This window comes from Schistocerca cancellata, chromosome 2 (genome assembly GCF_023864275.1).
Source record: "Schistocerca cancellata isolate TAMUIC-IGC-003103 chromosome 2, iqSchCanc2.1, whole genome shotgun sequence".
In the NCBI taxonomy this organism is placed as follows: domain Eukaryota; kingdom Metazoa; phylum Arthropoda; class Insecta; order Orthoptera; family Acrididae; genus Schistocerca; species Schistocerca cancellata.
Window position 1 is genome coordinate 544,402,536 of NC_064627.1, and position 24,986 is coordinate 544,427,521.

At 44.3% G+C, this 24,986-nt stretch overlaps 1 protein-coding gene across 1 annotated transcript in view; it reads right to left on the reverse strand.

Annotated features, from left to right (window-relative positions):
- Window positions 1-24,986, reverse strand: part of LOC126156105 (tektin-1) — a 139,794-nt gene that overhangs the window by 72,078 nt on the left and 42,730 nt on the right. Inside the window, exon 4 of the mRNA XM_049916277.1 lies at window positions 24,538-24,752. Within this exon, the coding sequence (XP_049772234.1) occupies window positions 24,538-24,752 (215 nt within the window). The remainder of the gene's footprint in view (window positions 1-24,537; window positions 24,753-24,986) is intronic.

Below are 24,986 nucleotides of genomic sequence, written 5' to 3' on the forward strand. Positions count from 1 at the left end.
TGCTTTCACAAAAGAAGACGAAGTAAATATTTCAGAATTCGAATCGAGAACAGCTGCCAACCCGAGTAACGTAGAAGTAAATATCCTCGGAGTAGTGAAGCAACTTAAATCACTTAATAAAAGCAAGTCTTCTGGTCCAGACTGTATACCAATCAGGTTGTTTTCGGAGTTTGCTGATGCATTAGCTCCATAGTTAACAATCATATACAACCGTTCGCTCGACGAAAGATCCGTACCCAAAGACTGGAAAATTGCACAGCTCACACCAATATTCAAGAAAGGTGGTAGGAGTAATCCACTAAATTACAGGCCCATATCGTTAACGTCGATATGCAGCAGGATTTTAGAACATATATTGTGTTCAAACATAATAAATTATCTCGAAGAAAACGGTCTACTGACACACAGTCAACATGGGTTTAGAAAACATCGTTCTTGTGAAACACAACTAGCTCTTTATTCACATGAAGTGGTGAGTGCTATTGACAAGGGATTTCAGATCGATTCCGTATTTCTGGATTTCCGGAAGGCTTTTGACACTGTGCCACACAAGCGGCTCGTAGTGAAATTGCGTGCTTATGGAATATCGTCTCAGCTATGTGATTGGATCTGTGCTTTCCTGTCAGAGAGGTCACCGTTCGTTGTAATTGACGGAAAGTCCTCGAGTAAAACAGAAAAATTTCTGGAGTTCCACAAGGTAGTGTTATAGGCCCTTTGCTGTTCCTTACCTATATAAACGATTTGGGAGACAATCTAAGCAGCTGTCTTCGGTTGTTTGCAGATGACGCTGTCGTTTATCGACTAATAAAGTCATCAGAAGATCAAAACAAACTGCAAAACGATTTAGAAGAAAAATCGGAATGGTGCGAAAAGTGGCAGTTGACCTTAAATAACGAAAAGTGTGAGGTCATCCACATGAGTGCTAAAAGGAACGCGTTAAACTTCGGTTACACGATAAATCAGTCTAATCTAAAGGCCGTAAATTCAGCGAAATACCTAGGTATTACAATTACGAACAATTTAAATTGGAAGGAACACACAGAAAATGTTGTGGGGAAGGTTAACCAAAGACTGCGTGTTATTGGCAGGACACTTAGAAAATGTAACAGACCTACTAAGGAGACTGCTTACACTACGCTTGTCCGTCCTCTTTTAGAATATTGTTGCGCGGTGTGGGATCCTTACCAGATAGGACTGACTGAGTACATCGAAAAAGTTCAAAGAAAGGCAGCACGTTTTGTATTAGCGCGAAATATGGGAGAGAGTGTCGCAGAAATGATACAGGATTTGGGATGGACATCATTAAAAGAAAGGCGTTTTCCGTTGCGAACGAATCTTCTCGCGAAATTCCAATCACCAACTTTCTCCTCCGAATGCGAAAGTATTTTGTTGACACCGACTTACATAGGGAGGAACGATCACCACGATAAAATAAGGGATATTAGAGCTCGTACGGAAAGATATAGATGTTCATTCTTCCCGCGAGCTATACGAGATTGGAATAACAGAGAATTGTGAAGGTGGTTCGATGAACCCTCTGCCAGGCACTTAAATGTGATTTGCAGACTATCCATGTAGATGTAGATGTAGATAGGTCTTGCAATATTTTTCTGCATAATCACCATTTATCTCAATCATTTTGTGATCCGTGGGACGAGCTTCCTGATTCCTGTGTCGCAGACGTCTCCCGCCGCCTTTTTCAGCCAACTCTTCACTTCGATTTGCACCTCGTCGTCGTCGGAAAAGTGTTTTGCACGAAGGTGGTCCTTAAATTTAATGAACAGATGATAGTCACTTGGTGCGAGATCCGGGTTGTGAGAGGGGTGGCTTAAGGGATTCCAACTAGCCGAAATCAAACAACTCCGTGTTGCATGAGCGGTGTGCGGACGCGCGTTCTCATGAAGCAGACAGACTCCCGTTGTCAGCATCTCGCAACGTTTGCTTTGTGTGGCTCTGCGAAGTTTCTTCACGGTCTCAATGTCTTGCAGCATTTATTGTTTCACCTCTTTCCAAAAAATCAACGAGTAGAACCCCTTTTCTGTCTCAAAACGCCGACACCGTGATTTTCTTCGCTGTTTGCTGAATTTTGAATTTTTTGGCTGAAGGAGAGTGAGTGTGGTGCCACTATATTGATAGTCGTTTGCTCTTTGGAGTATGCTGATGAGCACAAGTTTCAACTTCTGTCACTATAGAGTTGAGAAAAGCCTCGCCTTCCATCTCAAAACGGTCAAGAAACTGGCGAGTGGCACTGACTCTGTTCATTTTGTGTGCTTCAGTAAGCATCTTGAGCACACATCGCGCACACGACTTGCGATAATTTAATTGATCAGTTACGATTTCATGGACAACAGTTCGTGAAATGTTTGCACAAACTGCTTGTAGTTCGTCAAGTATCGAACGGCGATCAGAGAGCAAATGTGCTTCAATTTTCTGCACCACATCATCAGTCAAAACAGCCGGCCTTCTGCCTCTGTCCTCATCGTGAATTTGTCCTTCCAGAATTCAAATTTCGGAGCCATTTCGTCACATGCTGCCTTGACATTACGTCCTCTCCATAAACTGAAACAATTTCGCGATGAATCGCAGCCGCGTTCACGCCGTTTAGCACTTAGGTAGCGAATTATAGCGCGCACTTCGCACTTGGCGATAGCTGGAAAGAGGACGCTCATTTCTAACAGTCGCCACAACACTAATCTACGAGCTACTGATTGTTGAGAATGCTCGTCCCTTCGGCTGGCTTCCCGCTACAGGTCAGTGGAACCAACTTCGCCCACGGACATTCCGTGCTAAAGCTGCATACCTTGTAACCTTAGTTTCCCGATAAACCTCGTATTTCGTGAAATCTCGGGAGCACAGTGGGACTTGCTGATTCGACAGAGTAGCTCACTGTACAGGGTGCCCATAAAGTAAGTATACATTTTCCTTTTTCAGATGTGCTGCAACAAAATAAACATTACGTTTGGAGAGAGTAGGTAATACTGTTCAGCATGTCCACCTTCATTGGCGACGCACTGTTCCACTCGCCTTGTGGTTGCGTGGAACACACGCTGTAATATTTAGGGGTTATTGGGAAGCATGCCACTCTCATTCGACGTTTCAGTTCATTCAAATGTGGCACCCTGGTAGCATAAACTCGGCTCTTGATGAAACACCACGCAAAAAAGTCCAGGGGAGTGAGGTCGGGGGAGCGAGCATCCCACATGCGACCTGCAGCTCTTCCTGTCCACCTGTTAGGAAAGGTCTCGTTCAGGTAGTTCCGGACAATGTTTGCATAGTGGGGTGGTGCCCCATCTTGTTGATACATGACAGAGGCAAGGATACCATCCTGTTGCAACTGTGGCTTCAAGAACAACTGCAGCGTGTCCAGGTAGGTTGCCCCGGTAATTGTCTTTTCAGCAAACATAAACGGCCCATAGATCCTATCTTTCATGAGACCAAGCCAGGCATTGACTTTGGGAGAGTCCCTTTGCCATTTATTGCATTCATGAGGTTGCTCCTCTGCCCAGATCCGGCAACTGTGTGAGTTGACGACACCGCAGACATGAAATAACGTCTCGTCGCTGAACATAACATGATTCATCAGGTCCTCCTCGGGTACAGCCTCCAACAGATCATGACACATGGCTGCTCGTGCCTCATAGTCTTCATCCTCTAGCTGGTGAAGCACCCGGATATGATATACCATCTTTTTAAGGGTGTAGTGAAGCACTTTCCAAATTGTGGATTTCGGCATAGATAGTTCACGACGCAGTCGGCAGGTAGATGCCGTTGGACTTCTTTCGATAGCTTCCTTCACACGCTGTACAGATTGTGGGCTGACCGGTGGCCGGCCGGGACGTCTCTCATCAGCTACAGATACTGTACGCCGGAATTTGTTGACGAGCTTTCGAATGGCAAGTCTTGTCGGGGCATCAGTGTGATACTTTCTCTCAAACAGCCTCTGGACCTCAGCATATATTTCACCACGTAAACGATGTTCCAGAATTGTGATTCTTTCGGCAATTGTTAACATTGTGATGTCTCTTCACGGTACCTGTAACAGAAATAATCCACGTGCACGTTTTCCGCAAAATGGACACTTACTTTATGGGCACCCTGTATTTGCCAACGTACACCTGAAGTTGACAACAGAACGTGATCGAACTAAGCTTCAATGCATTAGAAATAACACCCAACCAGTTGCAAAATACGAGTGTATTAAGCCTTGACCATGGTTTGTACGGTTTTAAAATTGTCTTCTACAGAAGACGTTGGACGTAAAATCACATTATCTATAGTCAAAATGGGAGTCGTTGACTCTGTCTGGTGCATGTCAAACACTTAGTCATCATGTAAATACATTGTGTAAAAGTAGTTGGCATCTGCTGGTGCTTTGTCTTAGAACTTTTTAATTAAAAAAAATATATATCACATACACGATCTGAGCCACGTTTTACATATCAGTTTTACACAATCTTTCAAGTGGCTACTACTTTTCTATAATGTATTTACATGGTGGCTAAGTGGATGACATGTACTAGGCAGAGTCAACGACCGAATATTTTGGTTATTTTTTAAATGTAATTATTAATATTAAGTAACTTTTTCACTAATAATAATGAAAAAATACATATTTATTGAAACACAAATGTTGCACATACTTTGTGGAGATCCTTTCCAACGCTTTTAAAAGCATGTGAAGAAATAAGTATTAAATAAATAAACGAATAAATATGGCACGACGCACACATGATTAACTCGTACGCAGGTATGAATGAAATCGAGATTTTTCATTTATTAGTGTATTATTATAATTATAATTATTATTATTATTCAGCTTTATATTAGTTAGATTATTCTTTTTCTATGGTCGGTGAAATGCTAGCGTAAAGCCCCCGAAGGACGTCAACCTCTTTCACCATCTCAGAGAGCACTGCTTTTTTATGGGGGAAGAGAAGAGGCTCACACAGGCTTAGACCTCATAGATCTTCAGTGCAGAAAAACCTCCTATACTGTCACTTTAAACTTTTTAACTGTATGAACAGGCTTTCTTTTCTATTCTGGAAAGTTATGTTACAACTTTTTACATTTTTACAGTTTTTAGGTTTCAGTGCCTCAATCCGTAAAAAACGGAAACCTTATGCGATCGCTTTGTTGTCCGTCAGTCTATCTGTCTGTGCAACTGTCAAGAATCCTTCTTCTCAGGAACGGGTAGACGTATCAAGTACAAGTTTATGCCACATATTAAGGTCTATAGTCCCTTGGAGGTGTAAGACTTTTGAACTGCTAAGTCACTTCAGTCAAAAGATGCGGCCATTTATGTCAGATATTTTGAAACTCGAAAAATCACTCATCAAAACCTATGGAGTGTTTCCCATTGACTTCGAATCATGAAATTTCACAAGAAGCAAGGTTTCACTTTACAAGTAAGGGTAAAAATCCGAAAATTGCTAATTTGTAATTATATCACTGGTAAGATATATATTTTTTTCCATTTTTTTATCCGTCTGTCTGTCTGTTCGCCTAATAAGACCCTTCTGCTCCGGAAGAGTTAAGCTTCTAAGTCAAAAGCCAACAAACGATTTGGTCATTTATGTCACAAATTTTGATACTCGCAAACTCAGTCATATAAACCTTCACCTAGAATCATGAAATTCGGTAAGAAGTAATGTTTCACAGCACAAGAAAGAGAAAAATCTGAATCTTATTAAATTGTAATTACAACACATAAAAAAACTATTGTGCTGTTTGAATATACATTGCATTCATCACACATCAAAAGCATAATAGGCGAACATTACTTCAGGCAAACATAAATGTAAGTTGTAGTCACGTTTCAGTAAGTAAATAAAAATGTTTTATTAACTCTTCTTTCTCTACATCCATAAACCGAACCCCTCTGCTCGATTCTTTTTCTATGCCAGAACTAGTCCGAGGAATTACTGTAGAGATTTTGACACAGTCTTGAAATTCCCGGGACCAATATCTTGCCAGTACCGATATCAATAACAGGCAAAAATAGTTGAGATTCTCGTGTTCCAGGACGGATGAACTATTTATATATATTACGTAATTAAGTCTGTGTGGAACCCTCAGTGTACGAGCCCCTCTCGCACTTGACAAATCTTTTTTGTCTTGGTTGACTCTCAGTTCATCTATCATCTTTGCATTTTCTTCCTTGTTAATAGCTTATATTCTGATGAAAGTGCTTGTCCTTGCGAAATACATTACAGCAAAGTCCTCAATTTCTGGATACTTCTCATTTATAATATCCTTAGACCTTACAAAACTTTTGGGTAACGATCATTGCAGCTGAAATTCTCTTTCCATTTTCAAAGCGAATTTCATAAAAGATTCAGCTGGTTTTATTAAAGATCTCCTCGAGATGTTTGAAGCCAGTTCTTTCCTGACACATTTACGTGATCAGTTAGTTTACCGTACAAATGCGCTAATTCGGTGAGTTTGCGTTTAATTCTAAGATCAACATAACGTGCAATCATCTCTAACAGCTCAACATTTTCCTTCAAGTCTGGAATGTTTTCCCCTTCGTATTCGGTGAAGTGCTCAAAAATTTCTCCCACTTCTGAAACAATCTCTTCAAATTCCTCGTTATCGCAATCACGTTGCTGTAGACAATAAGTCTCTTGCTGCTTAGAAGATGACGATTGTACACTCGTATCTCGGGTTTCCGTCAGTATATTACTACTTAAAGTATAAAATTCTTTCTCCGGTTTCGTTCGCATTAGGTTCAAATGGCTCTAAGCACTATGGGACTTAACATCTTAGGTCATCAATCCCCTAGACTTGGAACTACTTAAACCTAACTAACCTAATCACATCACACACACACACGCCCGAGGTAGGGTTCGAACCTGCGACCCTAGCAGCAGCGCGGTTCCGGACTGAAGCGTCTAGAACCGCTCGGTCACAGCGGCCGGCCGATCGCATTAGGCTCAAAATCAAAGACATAATTCCTTGGGAGATGGTAGTGGGCAAAGGGTAGCCATAGAATCTCCCCAGCCCTCTTACTTTGGAGAAGTAGCTCTCAAGAATATCTTAATTGCATTTTGAAGACATGACGTACTTGTAGCATTCCAGAGTTAATTCCTTAAACAATGAACGCAGACTGCCTGCAGACATCAAAAAACCTTTCTGAAAAGGAAGCAAATCATCACTAGGTTCCTTTTATTTTATTTTTTGGGTTTACTCCTGTTTGCTTCCTCATTTCCTTCTGGTATAAGAGAAATTCGCTGATCAATTTTTTCTTGTCCTTTTTATCTCTCCCTCTTCTCTTCTTTTTATAAATCGCATTGTGAGAATGGTATCATACAGTTGTTCTAAAGCGTTATCTTGTCCTGGTGAATAATTTCTATGTGCACTTTTTAATTTGTATCCACATAGATGAGTTCTGGAACTCAGTACGTCAGATCCGTTGTTTATGACTTTTACAGCCTCACCAATATAACTGAACGACGAAGGTTGTGACAAATGGCGTGCCCTACAGCGACAGAAGCCAACGGCCGTGCCGCAGTGGTAACATCGGTTCCCGTCAGATCACAGAAGTTAAGTGCTGTCGGGTTGGGCTAGCACTTGGATGGGTGACCATCCGGTCTGCCGAGACCTGTTGGCAAGCAGGGTGCACTCAGCCCTTGTGAGGCAAACTGAGAAGCTACGTGATTGAGAAGTAGCGGCTCCGGTCTCGTAAACTGACATACGGCCGGGAGAGCGGTGTGCTGACCACATGCCCCTCCATATCCGCATCCAGTGACGCCTGCGGGCTGAGGATGACACGGCGGCCGTTGGGCCTTCCAAGGCCTGTTCGGACGGAGTTTACAGAGAAAGAAAAAACGCTCAGTTGCTTTCCTTAACTTTTGCCTTTCCGGACCAGCAACAAGCAAGTGGTTGATGGTTACTTTATGGTCGTATTGTAAATCTACAGCAATGTTTTGAAGTTCATCTAACTTAATGAACGGTCCTTTCGTGAGCAAACTACTAGATTTTGGACGATAACCATCGTCAGGCAGATGACTCCGTAACAATTTTATGCACGAGTCACGTCACAAAAAAACCCACACTTTCCTATTTTGATTTTGTGGGTTTTCGAATCGCGAGTTATCAGAGGTAACCCTCAGATTCCCTACAAGTTTTCTATTTCATGGCCGCATATCATACACAAATGCTTTCACTTTCAATTCAAAGTTTTCAGCTACTTGAGTCGTTTCCGGCAACAAGTCCTGAGAAACTGCTGTGGGAAAGTTATAATGAACAAGCTGCATCCATTTTCCTAACAAACTTCTGATGACCACAACTTGAGCATTGTTGTGTGGTCGTCTTATAATCTCCTCTGCTTGGTCTAAACATAAATTACTCTTTACTTTCATTTCATTAAAGGCTACGAACTACGTCTTTTTCAAATTTTGTTGCCGGCCGCGGTGGTCTAGCGGTTCTGGCGCTGCAGTCCGGAACCGCGGGACTGCTACGGTCGCAGGTTCGACTCCTGCCTCGGGCATGGGTGTGTGTGATGTCCTTAGGTTAGTTAGGTTTAAGTAGTTCTAAGTTCTAGGGGACTTATGACCTAAGATGTTGAGTCCCATAGTGCTCAGAGCCATTTTTGAAATTTTGTTAACAGCTCTGACTGAGATTTCATAAGACTAAAGCTTAAATCAGTAACACCTGGTGGGACGCTAAATTGCCTGAATGTTCTTTTTATAGAGACTTCACTAGGTGGAGAATATTTCAATATGTCCCTGACAAAGGAAAACTATTTTTAAGATAGGCAACGTGAAGTCGTAGCCTTTGCAATATCTTTAGATGACACCGTTTTTCATAATCGCCTGTTGTTGACAGAAAAAGAACCCTGAATCACTTTTTGAACATGTTTTAATTTGAGTATCTCTGCGTTACATCGTGAGAGACGAAAATGTAAATCTGGTTTATTTTCCCTCGGGTGTTTTATTTGTGTTTTCATAATTTCTAGTTATTGATGGAAGAACGCACTGATGCATTCACAGCCGTGTTTGTCTTCACGGTTAATGTCTCGTCTGTTATTAATTTCTTCCTTGTTTTGTAATGTATTTACCTGTAAAACATCTTCTACTTATTTAAGGCAATTTCGTTTTTGTGCCAAATATTTCTCTCATTATTAGGCTCATTATTACGCGCTAAATCCCTATCAGCCGCCTTTAGTGAATTAGCAGTCTAGTTAAAAGTTGATTAACTCTCTACAGTAAATTGATTTCTTAGGATGGATAAGATGTGTGACTGCTGTGTACGGACGCAGGAGGAGCTGGTCACTGTTCGCGAACAGCTGAACGTGTTGATGGCCGCGGTCAGCCGTCTTCAGGCTGCTGCCTCGGGGTGTAGCGGCAGTGGGGAGTCCGGTGTGTCGCATGTTACACCCCAGGTGTTACATGCTTCACCCACTGTCCCTGCTTTCGAGACATCTTCGCGGGTACCGGGCGCGGATGGGCCACCCTCTCCCCAAGGGGAGTGGCGGGTTCAGCGGCGTTGGCGGCGCACGAGGCGGAGGGTCAATGTGGAGGCTGGCCGTGTGGCATCGCCCGCTCTGCCTGTGAGTGGACATGTGGCCGCTCCTTCAGCAAGGTCCGATCAGGCACACGGGGGGAGGGGTTTATTAGTTATTGGGAGCTCCAACGTTAGGCGGGTGATGGAGCCCCTTAGGGAAATAGCGGAAAGGTCGGGGAAGAAGGCCAGTGTTCACTCTGTCTGCTTGCCGGGGGGTCTCATCCGAGATGTGGAGGAGGCCCTGCCGGCGGCGATAGAGAGCACTGGGTGCACCCGACTGCAAATTGTTGCTCATGTCGGCACCAATGACCCCTGCCGTCTGGGTTCAGAGGTCATCCTCAGAACGTACAGGCGGTTGGCGGAGTTGGTGAAGGCGGAAAGCCTCGCTCGCGGGGTGGAATCTGAGCTAATTATTTGTAGTATCGTTCCCAGAACCGATCGCGGTCCTCTGGTTTGGAGCCGAGTAGAAGGCTTAAACCAGAGGCTCAGACAATTCTGCGGAGATCTGGGGTGCAAATTTCTCGACCTCCGCTGTCGGGTGGAGAAATGTAGGGTCCCCCTGAATAGGTCAGGCGTGCATTACACTCAGGAAGCGGCTACAAGGATAGCGGAGTACGTGTGGAGTGCACATGGGGGTTTTTGAGGTTAGAGAATTCCCTCTCTAAGCCCGATAAGATGCCTCCTGAGACGCGGTAAGGTAGGAGTAGGCATAATGCTACAGGGAATAACAATATTAACGTGCTAATAGTAAACTGCAGGAGCGTCTATAGAAAGGTCCCAGAACTTCTCTTATTAATAAACGGTCACAACGCCCATATAGTACTAGGGACAGAAAGTTGGCTGAAACCAGATGTAAACAGTAATGAAATTCTAAACTCAGATTGGAATGTATACCGCAGAGACAGGCTGGACAGTGAAGGGGGAGGCGTGTTTATAGCGATAAGAAGTGCAATAGTATCGAAGGAAATTGACGGAGATCCGATATGTGAAATAATTTGGGTGAAGATCACGGTGAAAGCAGGCTCAGACATGGTAATTGGATGTCTCTATAGGCCCCCTGGCTCAGCAGCTGTTGTGGCTGAGCACCTGAAGGATAATTTGGAAAATATTTCGAGTAGATTTCCCCACCATGTTATAGTCCTGGGTGGAGATTTTAATTTGCCGGATATAGACTGGGAGACTCAAACGTTCGTAACGGGTGGCAAGGACAAAGAATCCAGTGAAACTTTTTTAAGTGCTTTATCTGAAAACTGACTTGAACAGTTAAACAGAGAACCGACTCGTGGCGATAACATATTAGACCTTCTGGTGACAAACAGACCCGAACTATTTGAAACAGTTAGCGCAGAACAGTGAATCAGCGATCATAAAGCGGTTACGGCATCGATGATTTCAGCCGTAAGTAGAAATTTTAAAAAAAGGTAGGAAGATTTTTCTGTTTAGAAAAAGTGACAAAAAGCAGATTTCAGAGTACCTGATGACTCAACACAAACGTTTTGTTTTAAGTACAGATAGTGTTGAAGATCAGTGGACAAAGTTCAAAACCATCGTACAATATGCGTTAGATGAGTATGTGCCAAGCAAGATCGTAAGAGATGGAAAAGAGCCACCGTGGTACAACAACAGAGTTAGAAAACTGCTGCGGAAGCAAAGGGAACTTCACAGCAAACATAAACATAGCCAACGCCTTGCAGACAAACAAAAATTACGCGAAGCGAAATGTAATGTGAGGAGGGCCATGTGAGAGGCGTTCGATGAATTCGAAAGTAAAGTTCTATGTACTGACTTGGCAGAAAATACTAAGAAATTTTGGCCTTATGTCAAAGCGGTAGGTGGTTCAAAACAAAATGTCCAGACACTCTGTGACCAAAATAGTACTGAAGCAGAGGATGACAGACTAAAGGCCGAAAAACTAAATGTCTTTTTTCAAAGTTGCTTCACAGAGGACGACTGCACTGTAGTTCCTTCTCTAGATTGTCGCACAGATGACAAAATGGTAGATATCGAAATAGACGACAGAGGGATAGAGAAAAAATTAAAATCGCTCAAAAGAGGAAATGCCGCTGGACCTGATGGGATACCAGTTCGATTTTACACAGAGTACGCGAAGGAACTTGCCCCCCTTCTTGCAGCGGTGTACCGTAGGTCTCTAGAAGAGCGTAGCGTTCCAAAGGATTGGAAAAGTGCACAGGTCATCCCTGTTTTCAAGAAGGGACGTCGAACAGATGTGCAGAACTATAGACCTATATCTCTAACGTCGATCAGTTGTAGAATTTTGGAACACTTATTATGTTAGAATATAATGACTTTTCTGGAAACTAGAAATCTACTCTGTAGGAATCAGCACGGGTTTCGAAAAAGACGATCGTGTGAAACCCAGCTCGCGCTATTCGTCCACGAGACTCAGAGGGTCATAGACACGGGTTCCCAGGTAGATGCCGTGTTTCTTGTCTTCCGCAAGGCGTTCGATACAGTTCCCCACAGTCGTTTAATGAACAAAGTAAGAGCATATGGACTATCAGACCAATTGTGTGATTGGATTGAAGAGTTCCTAGATAACAGAACGCAGCATGCCATTCTCAATGGAGAGAAGTCTTCCGAAGTAAGAGTGATTTCAGGTGTGCCGCAGGGGAGTGTCATAGGACCGTTGCTATTCACAATATACATAAATGACCTTGTGGATGACATCGGAAGTTCACTGAGGCTTTTTTCGGATGATGCTGTGGTATATCGAGAGGTTGTAACAATGGAAAATTGTACTGAAATGCAGGAGTATCTGCAGCGAATTGACGCATGGTGCAGGGAATGGCAATTGAATCTCAATGTAGACAAGTGTAATGTGATGCGAATACATAGAAAGTAAGATCCCATATCATTTAGCTACAATATAGCAGGTCAGCAACTGGAAGCAGTTAATTCCATAAATTATCTGGGAGTACGCATTAGAAGTGATTTAAAATGGAATGATCATATAAAGTTGATCGTCGGTAAAGCAGATGCCAGACTTAGATTCATTGGAAGAATCCTAAGGATGTGCTGTCCGAAAACAAAGGAAGTAGGTTACAGTACGCTTGTTCACCCACTGCTTGAATACTGCTCAGCAGTGTGGGATCCGTACCAGATAGGGTTGATAGAGGAGATAGAGAAGATCCAACGGAGAGCAGCGCGCTTCGTTACAGGATCATTTAGTAATCGCGAAAGCGTTACGGAGGTGATAGAGAAACTCCAGTGGAAGACTCTGCAGGAGAGACGTTCAGTAGCTCGGTATGGGCTTTTGTTGAAGTTTCGAGAACATACCTTCACCGAGGAGTCAAGCAGTATATTGCTCCCTCCTTCGTACATCTCGCGAAGAGACCATGAGGATAAAATCAGAGAGATTAGAGCCCACACAGAGGCATACCGACAATCCTTCTTTCCACGAACAATACGAGACTGCAATAGAAGGGAAAACCGATAGAGGTACTCAAGGTACCCTCCGCCACACACCGTCAGGTGGCTTGCGGAGTATGGATGTAGATGTAGATGTAGATGTAGAAATCAGGACCGTAGAATGGTAGATTTAGAGATGGAACAGCATCAGTCAACAAATTGCGTTTCGAAGGAATATTCAATTGTTCACTTTTAAAATCCCTTGCATAACCTGAATCGGCAAAATGTACTGAGCAAACACGCGCATTTTTAACTGAAAACAAATCTGCACGTTTACAAGCATTTATCCATCCTCGTTTCGTCTCATTGTTTTTAGGAAATACATGAAACTTAATTCTAACTTACGTACTTGTCTGCTGTGATTAGTGCAACTGGCGACTGCGCAGTAAACCATTATTTTTCACTTAAAAATTACTCTAAAAAATCCTGCAATACACTGATAATTACGGCATAATTCTGTACTCAATCTCCAGCCACTAATAAAAATTCACACTGCAGTAAACAACCTTGTTTTCGATCGTAAACGCAAGTACAGCACAGTACGTTATGGCAATTGCTATTTACTGAGCACTGGTTGGGTTCACTCTGACGTCAGCGGCACGGCTTATTACTGCGCAGACACCTAGTGATTCCCGTATCACGTATTTTAGTATCCGTGATTTGTATTTCCGCCCTGACATTTTTATGGCAAGTATGAGATATGGGAAATTTAATATTGCCGCCAACGGTCGATAACGATAGTGGGTCAGAGGCGGTGCAGTTTCGGTGCAGGCGATCGCCAGAGGGGCATGCGAGGCACGTCACTTGGGCCGAGCCGCCAGCGGTAATAGGCTCAGCCGGAGAGCCGTGAATCAGGGTAGTAGCCACAGTTCGTTGCAATCAATCACGTCGTTCTGTTTGTTGGATTTCGACCCCGCGCTGCGCCTGGACTTCTCTGCCCTCATTATTGGCTTTCATTCGGTGCTCTGCTCTCGACGAACTTGGCTTTGTTTCCAGATTTCGTGTTCGTATCGGGAGCGGGCAAAAAAGAAAATTCTATCGCCTGCTTACGACGCCTGTAGAAAAGACAGAATCACTATTCTTTGTGTAGCGTATTTCACGTTGTCCCAGGCATTGTGAGAAAGCCTGTACTCCTGTGGACAGGCCGCGATCACAATACGATCTACAGTGCGTCAGGTGGTGTATTGATTTTAGCCTGGAATAACCTGGACGACTTAAGCACGGCCTTGGAAAGAAGTTCGAGAAAATCGTTGCAGCATTTACCGTTTCACGTCGCGTGTCAGGAGCGTCTGCTCACAGAGCTGTACTGAAACAGAAGCTTAAACTTTTTCAAGTCAGCGTAGTTAATCGTCTGTCCCGTTCAGATAATGCTGCCCAACGCCAGTGCTGCGACTGGCTATTACAGCCTGTACGTGATGGACAGGCAAATCCTGAAATGGTCTTTTTTCTGCTGAATCATGGCTGCGTTTATCGGGGTACGTGGATGCCCAGAACAATCGACATTCGAGATTTGAAAATTCTCATCAATTCCATCAAGAGCCTCTGCACAATGTGAAAGCAGGAGTGTGGCGTGCAGTAAATTCAACTCGAATTACTGGATCGAACTTTTCCCACCTAACCGTTACTTCTGATAGGTATGCGTATAATATAATGCAATCTTCTCTCAGAGAACCAACACGAAAAGATATTATCAACGGATAATGGAACTATGAAAGTATGACGAGGTCTTTTTGATAATAAAATTTTCAGAAGTCAAACAGCGATTGTTCTGCGAGGTTAAGTATCCTGATAAATGTAGTCATACCTCATAAAAAATGGTGCATACGCTCATCGTCCTGGTTCCAGATGACAGCTGCATGGGGTGAGCAACTGGGTTTGTTCGTACGGCAGCCGCAGTACCAATTTGGACCAATGTCGAGTCCAGAGCAAAAAATAGAACCATTTTCTTTTTTTATTGATGCTTTATTTCGGTATGCGCTGACCCGTAATCCAGGGGCTAAAGTGCGTCGTATGCGGCACTCACAGTTATTCTATTCACATAAAAACACACGGGTGTTGAAGAACACAGGAAACACGACAACAAAATACACTCAGGCCTTAAAAGAATTCCACCACCAATATAGTTTGCCACCTAAATAGCAAAAATTCATCTGCTTTCACTTTCTCCTTTCCTAAACAAACTGTTGTGTCTAGACAAGACAGCCTAGACACAATGAGAGGAAGCCGAAAGGCACGCGCTTAAACTCACGCAGGCTGGCGTAAGGTCTGAAACAGGATACGTAATGAATGCTATAAAGAAAAGTACGTAGCTTCTGGAATACTTAACTTTAATCCACATTTGTAGAACATCGCTCTTGATGATACATTAATAGAATCTCAATATCACTTGAATACGGCGCCTTGCTAGGTCGTAGCAAATGTAGCTGAAGGCTATGCTAACTATCGTCTCGGCAAATGAGAGCGTAATTCTCAGTGAACCATGGCTAGCAACGTCGGCTGTACAACTGGGGCGAGTGCTTGTACGTCTCACTAGACCTGCCATGTGGCGGCGCTCGGTCTGCAATCCTGACAGTGGCGACACGCGGGTCCGTCGTATACTAGCGGACCGCGGCCGATTTAAAAGCTACCACCTAGCAAGTGTGGTGTCTGGCGGTGACACCACACTAACTGCCTCAGCAGCACCTACGGTGATTCGAATACATTTCATTATCCTCTTCTCACTTCACTTAATATTTCTCGTATAATCTCTTCCCACGGCACCATCCATCCCATTCAACTGTTCTTCCAAGTCCTTCGCCTCCTACAGAATTACGGTGTTGTCAGCAAACCACAGTGTTTTTATTCCTCGCTGCGCGGGATTAGCCGAGAGGTCAACGGCACTGCAGTCATGGACTGTGCGGCTGGTCCCGGTGGAGGTTCGAGTCCTCCCTCGGACATGGGTGTGCGTGTTTGTCCTTAAGTAGTGTGTAAGCTTAGGGACTGATGACCTTAGCAGTTAAGTCCCATAAGATTTCACACACATTTGAACATTTTTTATTCCTTCCTCCTGAACTCAGTTTTCCTAATTTTTCCTTGGTCTCATTTACACATGTACAGATTCAACAACAGGGTGGATAGGCACAACTCTTTCCCATTTTCATCTCAATTATTACTTGTCTTTTTTGTTCAACTCACATAAATGCAGCCTAAGTTCTGTGCGTATTGTAGATAGCATTTCGCTCCCTGTATTTTATCCTGACACGATCAGAATTTCAAAGAGTCTGTCCCAGTCAACATTTTCCTGCAGTATAGTGTAAACCTCTGCTGAATTTCGCAATTTATTTTTCTTTTGTTGGTCATTACATCCTCCTGTCACGGGGATGGACTAACTGCCGCTATATCACTCTTCAGCCTACACTAATTTGTACCGTACATTAATTTTTAAAACTTTCAGGATTATTTTAAAATGGTGGATAAGTATAAAATGAAATAAATAAATTCTGTTAATGAATCAAGTAAGGACTATGGTATGAAGATTAGCATCTCCAAAAGGAAAGTAATGTCAGTGGGAAAGAAATATAAACGGATTGAGTGCCAAATAGGAGGAACAAAGTTAGAACAGGTGGACGGTTTCAAGTACTTAGGATGCATATTCTCACAGGATGGCAATATAGTGAAAGAACTGGAAGCGAGGTGTAGCAAAGCTAATGCAGTGAGCGCTCAGCTACGATCTACTCTCTTCTGCAAGAAGGAAGTCAGTACCAAGACTAAGTTATCTGTGCACCGTTCAATCTTTCGACCAACTTTGTTGTATGGGAGCGAAAGCTGGGTGGATTCAGGTTACCTTATCAACAAGGTTGAGGTTACGGATATGAAAGTAGCTAGGATGATTGCAGGTACTAGTAGCTGGGAACAATGGCAGGAGGGTGTCCACAATGAGGAAATCAAAGAAAAACTGGGAATGAACTCTATAGATGTAGCAGTCAGGGCGAACAGGCTTAGATGGTGGGGTCATGTTACACGCATGGGAGAAGCAAGGTTACCCAAGAGACTCATGGATTCAGCAGTAGAGGGTAGGAGGAGTCGGGGCAGACCGAGGAGAAGGTACCTGGATTCGGTTAAGAATGATTTTGAAGTAATAGGTTTAACATCAGAAGAGGCACCAATGTTAGCACTGAATAGGGGATAATGGAGGAACTGTATAAGGGGGGCTATGCTCCAGACTGAACGCTGAGAGGCATAATCAGTCTTAAATGATTGTGGTGATGATGATGACGATGAATCAAGTTCGATGGTTGTTCACTGCAGGTGAATGATTAGCTGTTCCTGTAAAATGGGCGGAAGAATTGGTACGTGGGCAATCAAGTAACAAGGGTAGTAGGAACTTGCTGCGAGTATAACGGGTGGGTTGGAAAGGAATCTGCCAATGTGTGTTATATATGGAGAGGAGATGGATATCTGAAGTGGGAGCTGGAGGGGAACAGCAGGGCCTTCATTTATGGAGTGAGAGGAAAGGGAGAACCATAGCTGCTAGGATGGATAGGCTTCTGTGCGGATTTGTGGACCAGGAAGCAGGAGTTGGCTGAAGCCGTGATAGCGATTCACATTGAGTAAGGAGCATGATGAGATAGTGCGAAAGTTTTCCAGGAATTCGAGGAAGTGGGAAGTTTAATAGCAAGCAATGAAAGCTTGCAAGAAAGAGTAGTCGGATGTGGAATTCGCGATGGGAAGCATGACATTCAAGGACTTTTATTCAGTGATGAAATTTAGGAGGAACAGTAATTCAAGCAACGGTTGGAAAGGTAAGGACGAATAGGCTCATTCTTTCGTGGGCATGAATGATGGAGGAGAGGTGTAGTTCCCATGGTCGGCACGAAGTCTCACGCTATTGTAGGCTTTACGTTCGGCACTAAGTAAGAGGGTTTCCCAGGATGGCTTCCTGTCGAAACTTAGTCACACTGTGACACTACAACGCAGTATGTAAGATTATAAACAACATTGCTATTGAGATATGTACTTGCTTTCCTTCTCACTACTGCGATTGTTTAAAACTTCTCTTTATATGTGATTAGTTTGAATATTGCATAAACGTAATAAACTAAAAATTAGAAATGAATTTGTTGTAAATGGAATATTCCCTGAAACCATTAAAAACAATTTTATAACATCTGTACAGTATCGGCACTCAGATTATCTGTGGCTTTATATTACAATAAAACACTGAAAATGTCTCAGTCATTAAGAAAAATGGTCTCTGGCAACAGCAGTGCGCCATTAAGAAAAGGTGGGTGAAGAAAGACGCAAGTGTGAGTCGCTGTGACGTATCAAATGTGTGTACAGTAATTTCTTGTGCTTGCGAGAGCCACTGCAAGTTCCAAGGGTCACAGTCATTGCTGACTTATAATGACGCTTCGAGAGGAATAAGGAAGAGGCCGGCCGCGGTGGTCTAGCGGTTCTGGCGCTGCTGTCCGGAACCGCGGGACTGCTACGGTCGCAGGTTCGAATCCTGCCTCGGGCATGGGTGTGTGTGATGTCCTTAGGTTAGTTAGGTTTACGTAGTTCTAAGTTCTAGGGGACTTATGACCTAAGATGTTGAGCCCATAGTGCTCAGAGCCATTTGAACCATTTTTTGAATAAGGAAGAGTACTGCTTGGTTACAGCAAGTATAATGAATATTAGTAATTGCTAACGAGAGATATTAATATAGTAATTGTTGCCTGCAGAGTAGTATAAGACAGAGCCACTTCAGAAATTGCCGGCCGCGGTGGCCGTGCGGTTCTAGGCGCTCCAGTCCGGAGCCGCGCTGCTGCTACGGTCGCAGGTTCGAATCCTGCCTCGGGCATGGGTGTGTATGATATCCTTAGGTTAGTTAGGTTTAAGTAGTTCTAAGTTCTAGGGGACTGATGACCACAGCAGTTGAGTCCCATAGTGCTCAGAGCCATTTGAACTTCAGAAATTAAATTTTGTAAAAGGCTAGTGAGTGTTTGGTGTGAGTGGACGAAATAAACTTTGCGTGAACTTTAATTATAACTTCGTAGTCGTCATTCCACCACGTCATTAGGATCCGTGTCCTACTGGTGTACATTCCGAGTGTCACGTTATGAATGAAAAATGTTATTAGCGTCAAGGACAACAGTTTTGCCAGAAAGTAAAACTAAAGTTTTCCTTGAGATGAAAGATAGTCGTTGCTCAATAATTAAAATTGTGGGAGATGATGTTTGTGTAATTTTTTTCTTGGTGGGGTGGTTTTCTTTCCCTTTTTGTCTCGGCTTACTCAACTTACTGCGGGCTGCCTGTTCTATCTGTGCCGGCAGCAAGTCGGTCCGGCTGTGAATGGACGCTTTTACCTGGCTCGAATGTTCTCCGCAGGTGGACAGGACGCAGGCCCATCCACATGGGCAAGAAATTTAAAGGTAGCTTGCAATTCAATAGAAATCCCTACCATTTTTGAGACTCATAGTTTTAAGGTACTGCAGCCTCCAAAAGTTAACTAAGGTATTAGGAAATTCATATACACTGCATGACAGAAAAGTGAAGCACCCAGAAGACACGATCCGATGTCAGCGTGACTTAGTACACGCACCTGCCATCGGCGTATACAGGGTGTTTCTGTAAGAGCGTGCAAAAATTTAACAGGAAATGGAGGATGCTCCAGTGAACAATTTGAGGTAGGGAATCTGGGTTTCGGAGGTTAAGGAGATAATAGGAATACAGTAATCACATTACTGTGTACTTTTTTTATTTGCGTTAGTTAGAGTTAAGTGCAAATACCATCAATGACACAATGAACTTAGCATTTGTACCGTATCTTACAAAATGTGCTGAAACTGAGGGCTATCAACATCAATGCAAGCATGACATCGGCGAACAAGATTCTGACGCACCTTGGCAATTATCCGTGGTGTGTTTCGAATCACATCCCAGGCAGCTACAATTCTGGAAACTAATTCCATGTCCGTATCCACTGTCACACAAGTGACTTTAGATATACCCATTCGAAATAATCAAAGGGATTCAGGTCAGGTGATCTCGCAGGCCATGGAATAGGACCTATCCTACCAAACCAGCGACCAGGAAATACAGCATTGAGATGGTTGCGGACATCCACACTGAAGTGAGGCGGTGCACCGTCATGTTGTATCCACACCCTCTCACGAACAGTCAAGGGTACGTTCTCCTACAACTCTTTGCACAAACTCTTTGCACGAACCTCAAAGTATAGGTGGCCATTCAGACGTCTAGGTAGAAGATATGGCCCAATATCATTGTCGCCTTGCACCAAATACAGAATGTACATGTCAATAAACAGCACATACGTGTAAACTTGTACGCATGTCAGGTGTAAATAAGCTGGAAAACAAAATGCTACACAAAGCGGTAGACAAGTTAACCATACCTCAAATTGTTCAGTGGACCATTCTCTATGCCCTGTTACATTTTAGCACGCTCTTAGGGAGAAATCCTGTATGTAAGTGATTAGAGTCAGAATTCTCTGTGACGGGCAGACTGGTTAGCAGAGTGCATTAGTGTTGTTAGTGTTAAATGTTGCTACCGGAACTGACAGAATGTATTAGGAGTGTGAAAAACGTCAGATGTTGAGTGGCCACTTTGAAGGAAAGAGATGCTATGACTTGTGTGAGACAGCATTATCAGCACCAGGTACTGTCTGAAAGGAGCCTCACTGTGGGTCTCTACTTGATCAGCTGGTCGGATCATGTAATATCCAGCATGTTGATGCATTCGGATGTGGCATTGCCCGATGTTGGACTTTTCACGGTATAACTGTATATGTATGTGTATGGATGGTGCCATCTATCACGGGATAATTATATATTTTTATTTTTATGATTATATATTATATGATTTTGGCTGAGGTGCCTTTAAATATTGCGGGCTAGCGTGAGAGTATCAATTAACTTATACCGCGATAACACTCGTACGGACATCGGCTGCCCCGAAGTACGTACGATATAATATTTTATAAACACAACGCGCGGCTCACCGCCTTCTAATAAATACACTCCTGGAAATTGAAATAAGAACACCGTGAATTCATTGTCCCAGGAAGGGGAAACTTTATTGACACATTCCTGGGGTCAGATACATCACATGATCACACTGACAGAACCACAGGCACATAGACAACAGGCAACAGGCAACAGAGCATGCACAATGTCGGCACTAGTACAGTGTATATCCACCTTTCGCAGCAATGCAGGCTGCTATTCTCCCATGGAGACGATCGTAGAGATGCTGGATGTAGTCCTGTGGAACGGCTTGCCATGCCATTTCCACCTGGCGCCTCAGTTGGACCAGCGTTCGTGCTGGACGTGCAGACCGCGTGAGACGACGCTTCATCCAGTCCCAAACATGCTCAATGGGGGACAGATCCGGAGATCTTGCTGGCTAGGGTAGTTGACTTACACCTTCTAGAGCACGTTGGGTGGCACGGGATACATGCGGACGTGCATTGTCCTGTTGGAACAGCAAGTTCCCTTGCCGGTCTAGGAATGGTAGAACGATGGGTTCGAAGACGGTTTGGATGTACCGTGCACTATTCAGTGTCCCCTCGACGATCACCAGTGGTGTACGGCCAGTGTAGGAGATCGCTCCCCACACCATGATGCCGGGTGTTGGCCCTGTGTGCCTCGGTCGTATGCAGTCCTGATTGTGGAGCTCACCTGCTCGGCGCCAAACATGCATACGACCATCATTGGCACCAAGGCAGAAGCGACTCTCATCGCTGAAGACGACACGTCTCCATTCGTCCCTCCATTCACGCCTGTCGCGACACCACTGGAGGCGGGCTGCACGATGTTGGGGCGTGAGCGGAAGACGGCCTAACGGTGTGCGGGACCGTAGCCCAGCTTCATGGAGACGGTTGCGAATGGTCCTCGCCGATACCCCAGGAGCAACAGTGTCCCTAATTTGCTGGGAAGTGGCGGTGCGGTCCCCTACGGCACTGCGTAGGATCCTACGGTCTTGGCGTGCATCCGTGCGTCGCTGCGGTCCGGTCCCAGGTCGACGGGCAGGTGCACCTTCCGCCGACCACTGGCGACAACATCGATGTACTGTGGAGACCTCACGCCCCACGTGTTGAGCAATTCGGCGGTACGTCCACCCGGCCTCCCGCATGCCCACTATACGCCCTCGCTCAAAGTCCGTCAACTGCACATACGGTTCACGTCCACGCTGTCGCGGCATGTTACCAGTGTTAAAGACTGCGATGGAGCTCCGCATGCCACGGCAAACTGGCTGACACTGACGGCGGCGGTGCACAAATGCTGCGCAGCTAGCGCCATTCGACGACCAACACCGCGGTTCCTGGTGTGTCCGCTGTGCCGTGCGTGTGATCATTGCTTGTACAGCCCTCTCGCAGTGTCCGGAGCAAGTATGGTGGGTCTGACACACCGGTGTCAATGTGTTCTTTTTTCCATTTCCAGGAGTGTAGTTTGCGTGAGCGCTGCTATTTAGAAAAGAAAATATACGTATTCTTACGCAAACTGTAATTATTAATATGGATCTCAGGGGATACTGGTTATTTCAAATGGTTTAAATGTCTCTGAGCACTATGGGACTTAACTTGTGAGGTCATCAGTCCCTTAGAACTACTTAAATCTAACTAACCTAAGGACATCACAGACATCCATGCCCGAGGCAGGATTCGAACCTGCGACCGTACCGGTCGCGTGGCTCCAGACTGTAGCGCCTAGAACCGCTCGGCTACTCCGGCCGGCTACTGGTTATTTATGTACCAAATGTCACAAAGATTAACTGAGATATTGCGGAGCTTATTGACTGTAATGATTTTCAATATTTCTTGTTCATTATTTGCAAGGCAAAACTGGAGAGAATCTCATCTGCCGTTAGGCGGCCAAAATGAAACATACTGAACTCATTCAGTGCTGTGAATTTTGGTAAATGAAATCCATCACTACTCTTTTTGTTAACTTTGAAATTGATGGAATATTAAAATTGAGAAGTCTCTCACATTTACGTTTAATTTAATATTATGACATGAAATTTTAATTAAATAATACTGTCAGCGTAATGGACGACTAAATCCCGCTAGAGGAGATGAGGTCCCTGCACTACGAAAGCACTGTAAAAGCTTTGTTAATTATAATTAATGGTTGCGATCATGAGAGGTGACAACTAAGTCAATAATACTCAATTTCTAATAAAAATTATAAGTATATTTTACTAAATTACAACCAAAGTTACATTAAATATTATCCAGCGCTACAATGGCGGCCTACCTCTAGACGAAACAAAAACAGGAGAGCTGGTTCAATCAAAGTATTGTCTCTGATCTTCTTGGCCTATGTTACACAGAGATTATACCAAAAAACTGTGTTTTGTTAATTACATAGATATTTGTGTTTTGATAATAATAACTTACGTTTTTTACTATTTGTTATACATCGCGCAGACGTACATAATCTTAAGATAATTTATGTTTCACACGTGTCACAGCAAAAACTTCTATTCCCTTTCTCCAAATGTACATTTGTGTGACGTACCGTCACAGACTGCATAGGAAGGTGAGAGAAGACACACTCATCAGCAAGGTTCTAGTCGACACGACTGACCACCATCGCAGTATTGTGCACCAATCACATCGTAACCCCTTCACATCTCAGCCTGCCACCCGAGAACAAGTAATGGGCTACTTGAAACATTTACTGTCATCCTGCACCATTAGTCGGAGACTAGTAGCAGCCGGACTAGGAAATTACCGTCCCATGAGTAGGCTTCCGTCAACGATACCACACAAACAGCTGCATTTGGAGTGCTGCCATGGCAGGGAAGCATAGCTCGCTGATGAGTATCTTCACATTGTGTTCAACAATGAATTATAATTCTGCACTACCCAAGATGACGATCGTCGGCGAGTATAATGGTGATCTGGGGAGAGGTCTCATTCTTCCAATGGTTTGGACAGGCACAACAGTGTTACTCCTACGTCATCAGCTACTACTTCAGGTCCCAGTTGGTAGTGACTGAGGGAACTCTGTCGAGACAACGCTTCATCAAAGACAATCTGCGTCTTCATGTAGTGCCTCTCATGTAACAGTATCATGATTCCATTTCTCAACAGCAGAAGGCTCGTCCACACGTGGCACATACCTCTATGAACTGCCTGCGTGACGTTGGGCTATTCTCGTGGCCAGCTAGATCCCCAAATCTGCCCCGACAGGACGTGTGAGGGACCAGCTCGGACGTCAGCTCCATGTCAGTGTCAGTATCCAGCATATGAAGGGCCAGTTGCCACAGTTGTGGACCAGCGTGCCTCAAGAGACGATAGAACGACTTTATGCCACCCTTCCCTACGGAATCGGTGGATGTATCCAGGCTAGAGGAAATGTCTACTGATAAGTGGCTCATACTGACAAGTTCTTTATAAATCTGACTCGATAACATCACATAGTCTCTCAGCATATGAAGTTTCATTTCGTTTCCCGTTCCGGGTGCTTCACTTTTTTGTCAGACAGTGTATGAAAAAATATAAACACTTTTAGTGAGGAGTTTTTTTTTTTTTTTTTTTTTTTTTTTGGGTGGTAGTGGGCACGAGCCCCAGACTCCTTCCCCCTTTGCAGCCGCGCGTCGCGCCAGCGCACTGACCCCATAGGCTCGCGCACGGCGCCCGGCCGCCAGAAGAGGTCCCGCGAGGCGTTGCGCAGCGCCACGTTGGCCGCCTCGATGTGGTGCGCCTGCCGCTTGTCGCTCCAGTCCGCTTCCAGGCGCGCCTTGGCCGCCATCACGGACGCCTTCTGGCTCTCCAGCTGCTCCAGCAGGCGCTGCTCCTCGGCTGCTGCCTCCGACAGCATCGCCTGCTCCTGCCAAAGCACACCAGACGAGTATTAATGTTTGCAAATCGTCTTCACATCGTGTCTCTGGTCTTTCCTAGGAGGGGCGTAATGCACCCATTTTTTTCTCGACCAATTTCGGTTGAAAAAATGGGAAAGTTGTTGTGCGACATCGTGGAATATTTCTACTTCAGCCCCTATAGTTTCATGAAGTTCCAATAGGTGGCGACGCTAACTTAGCCTTCAAAATGGTGTCTATAACGG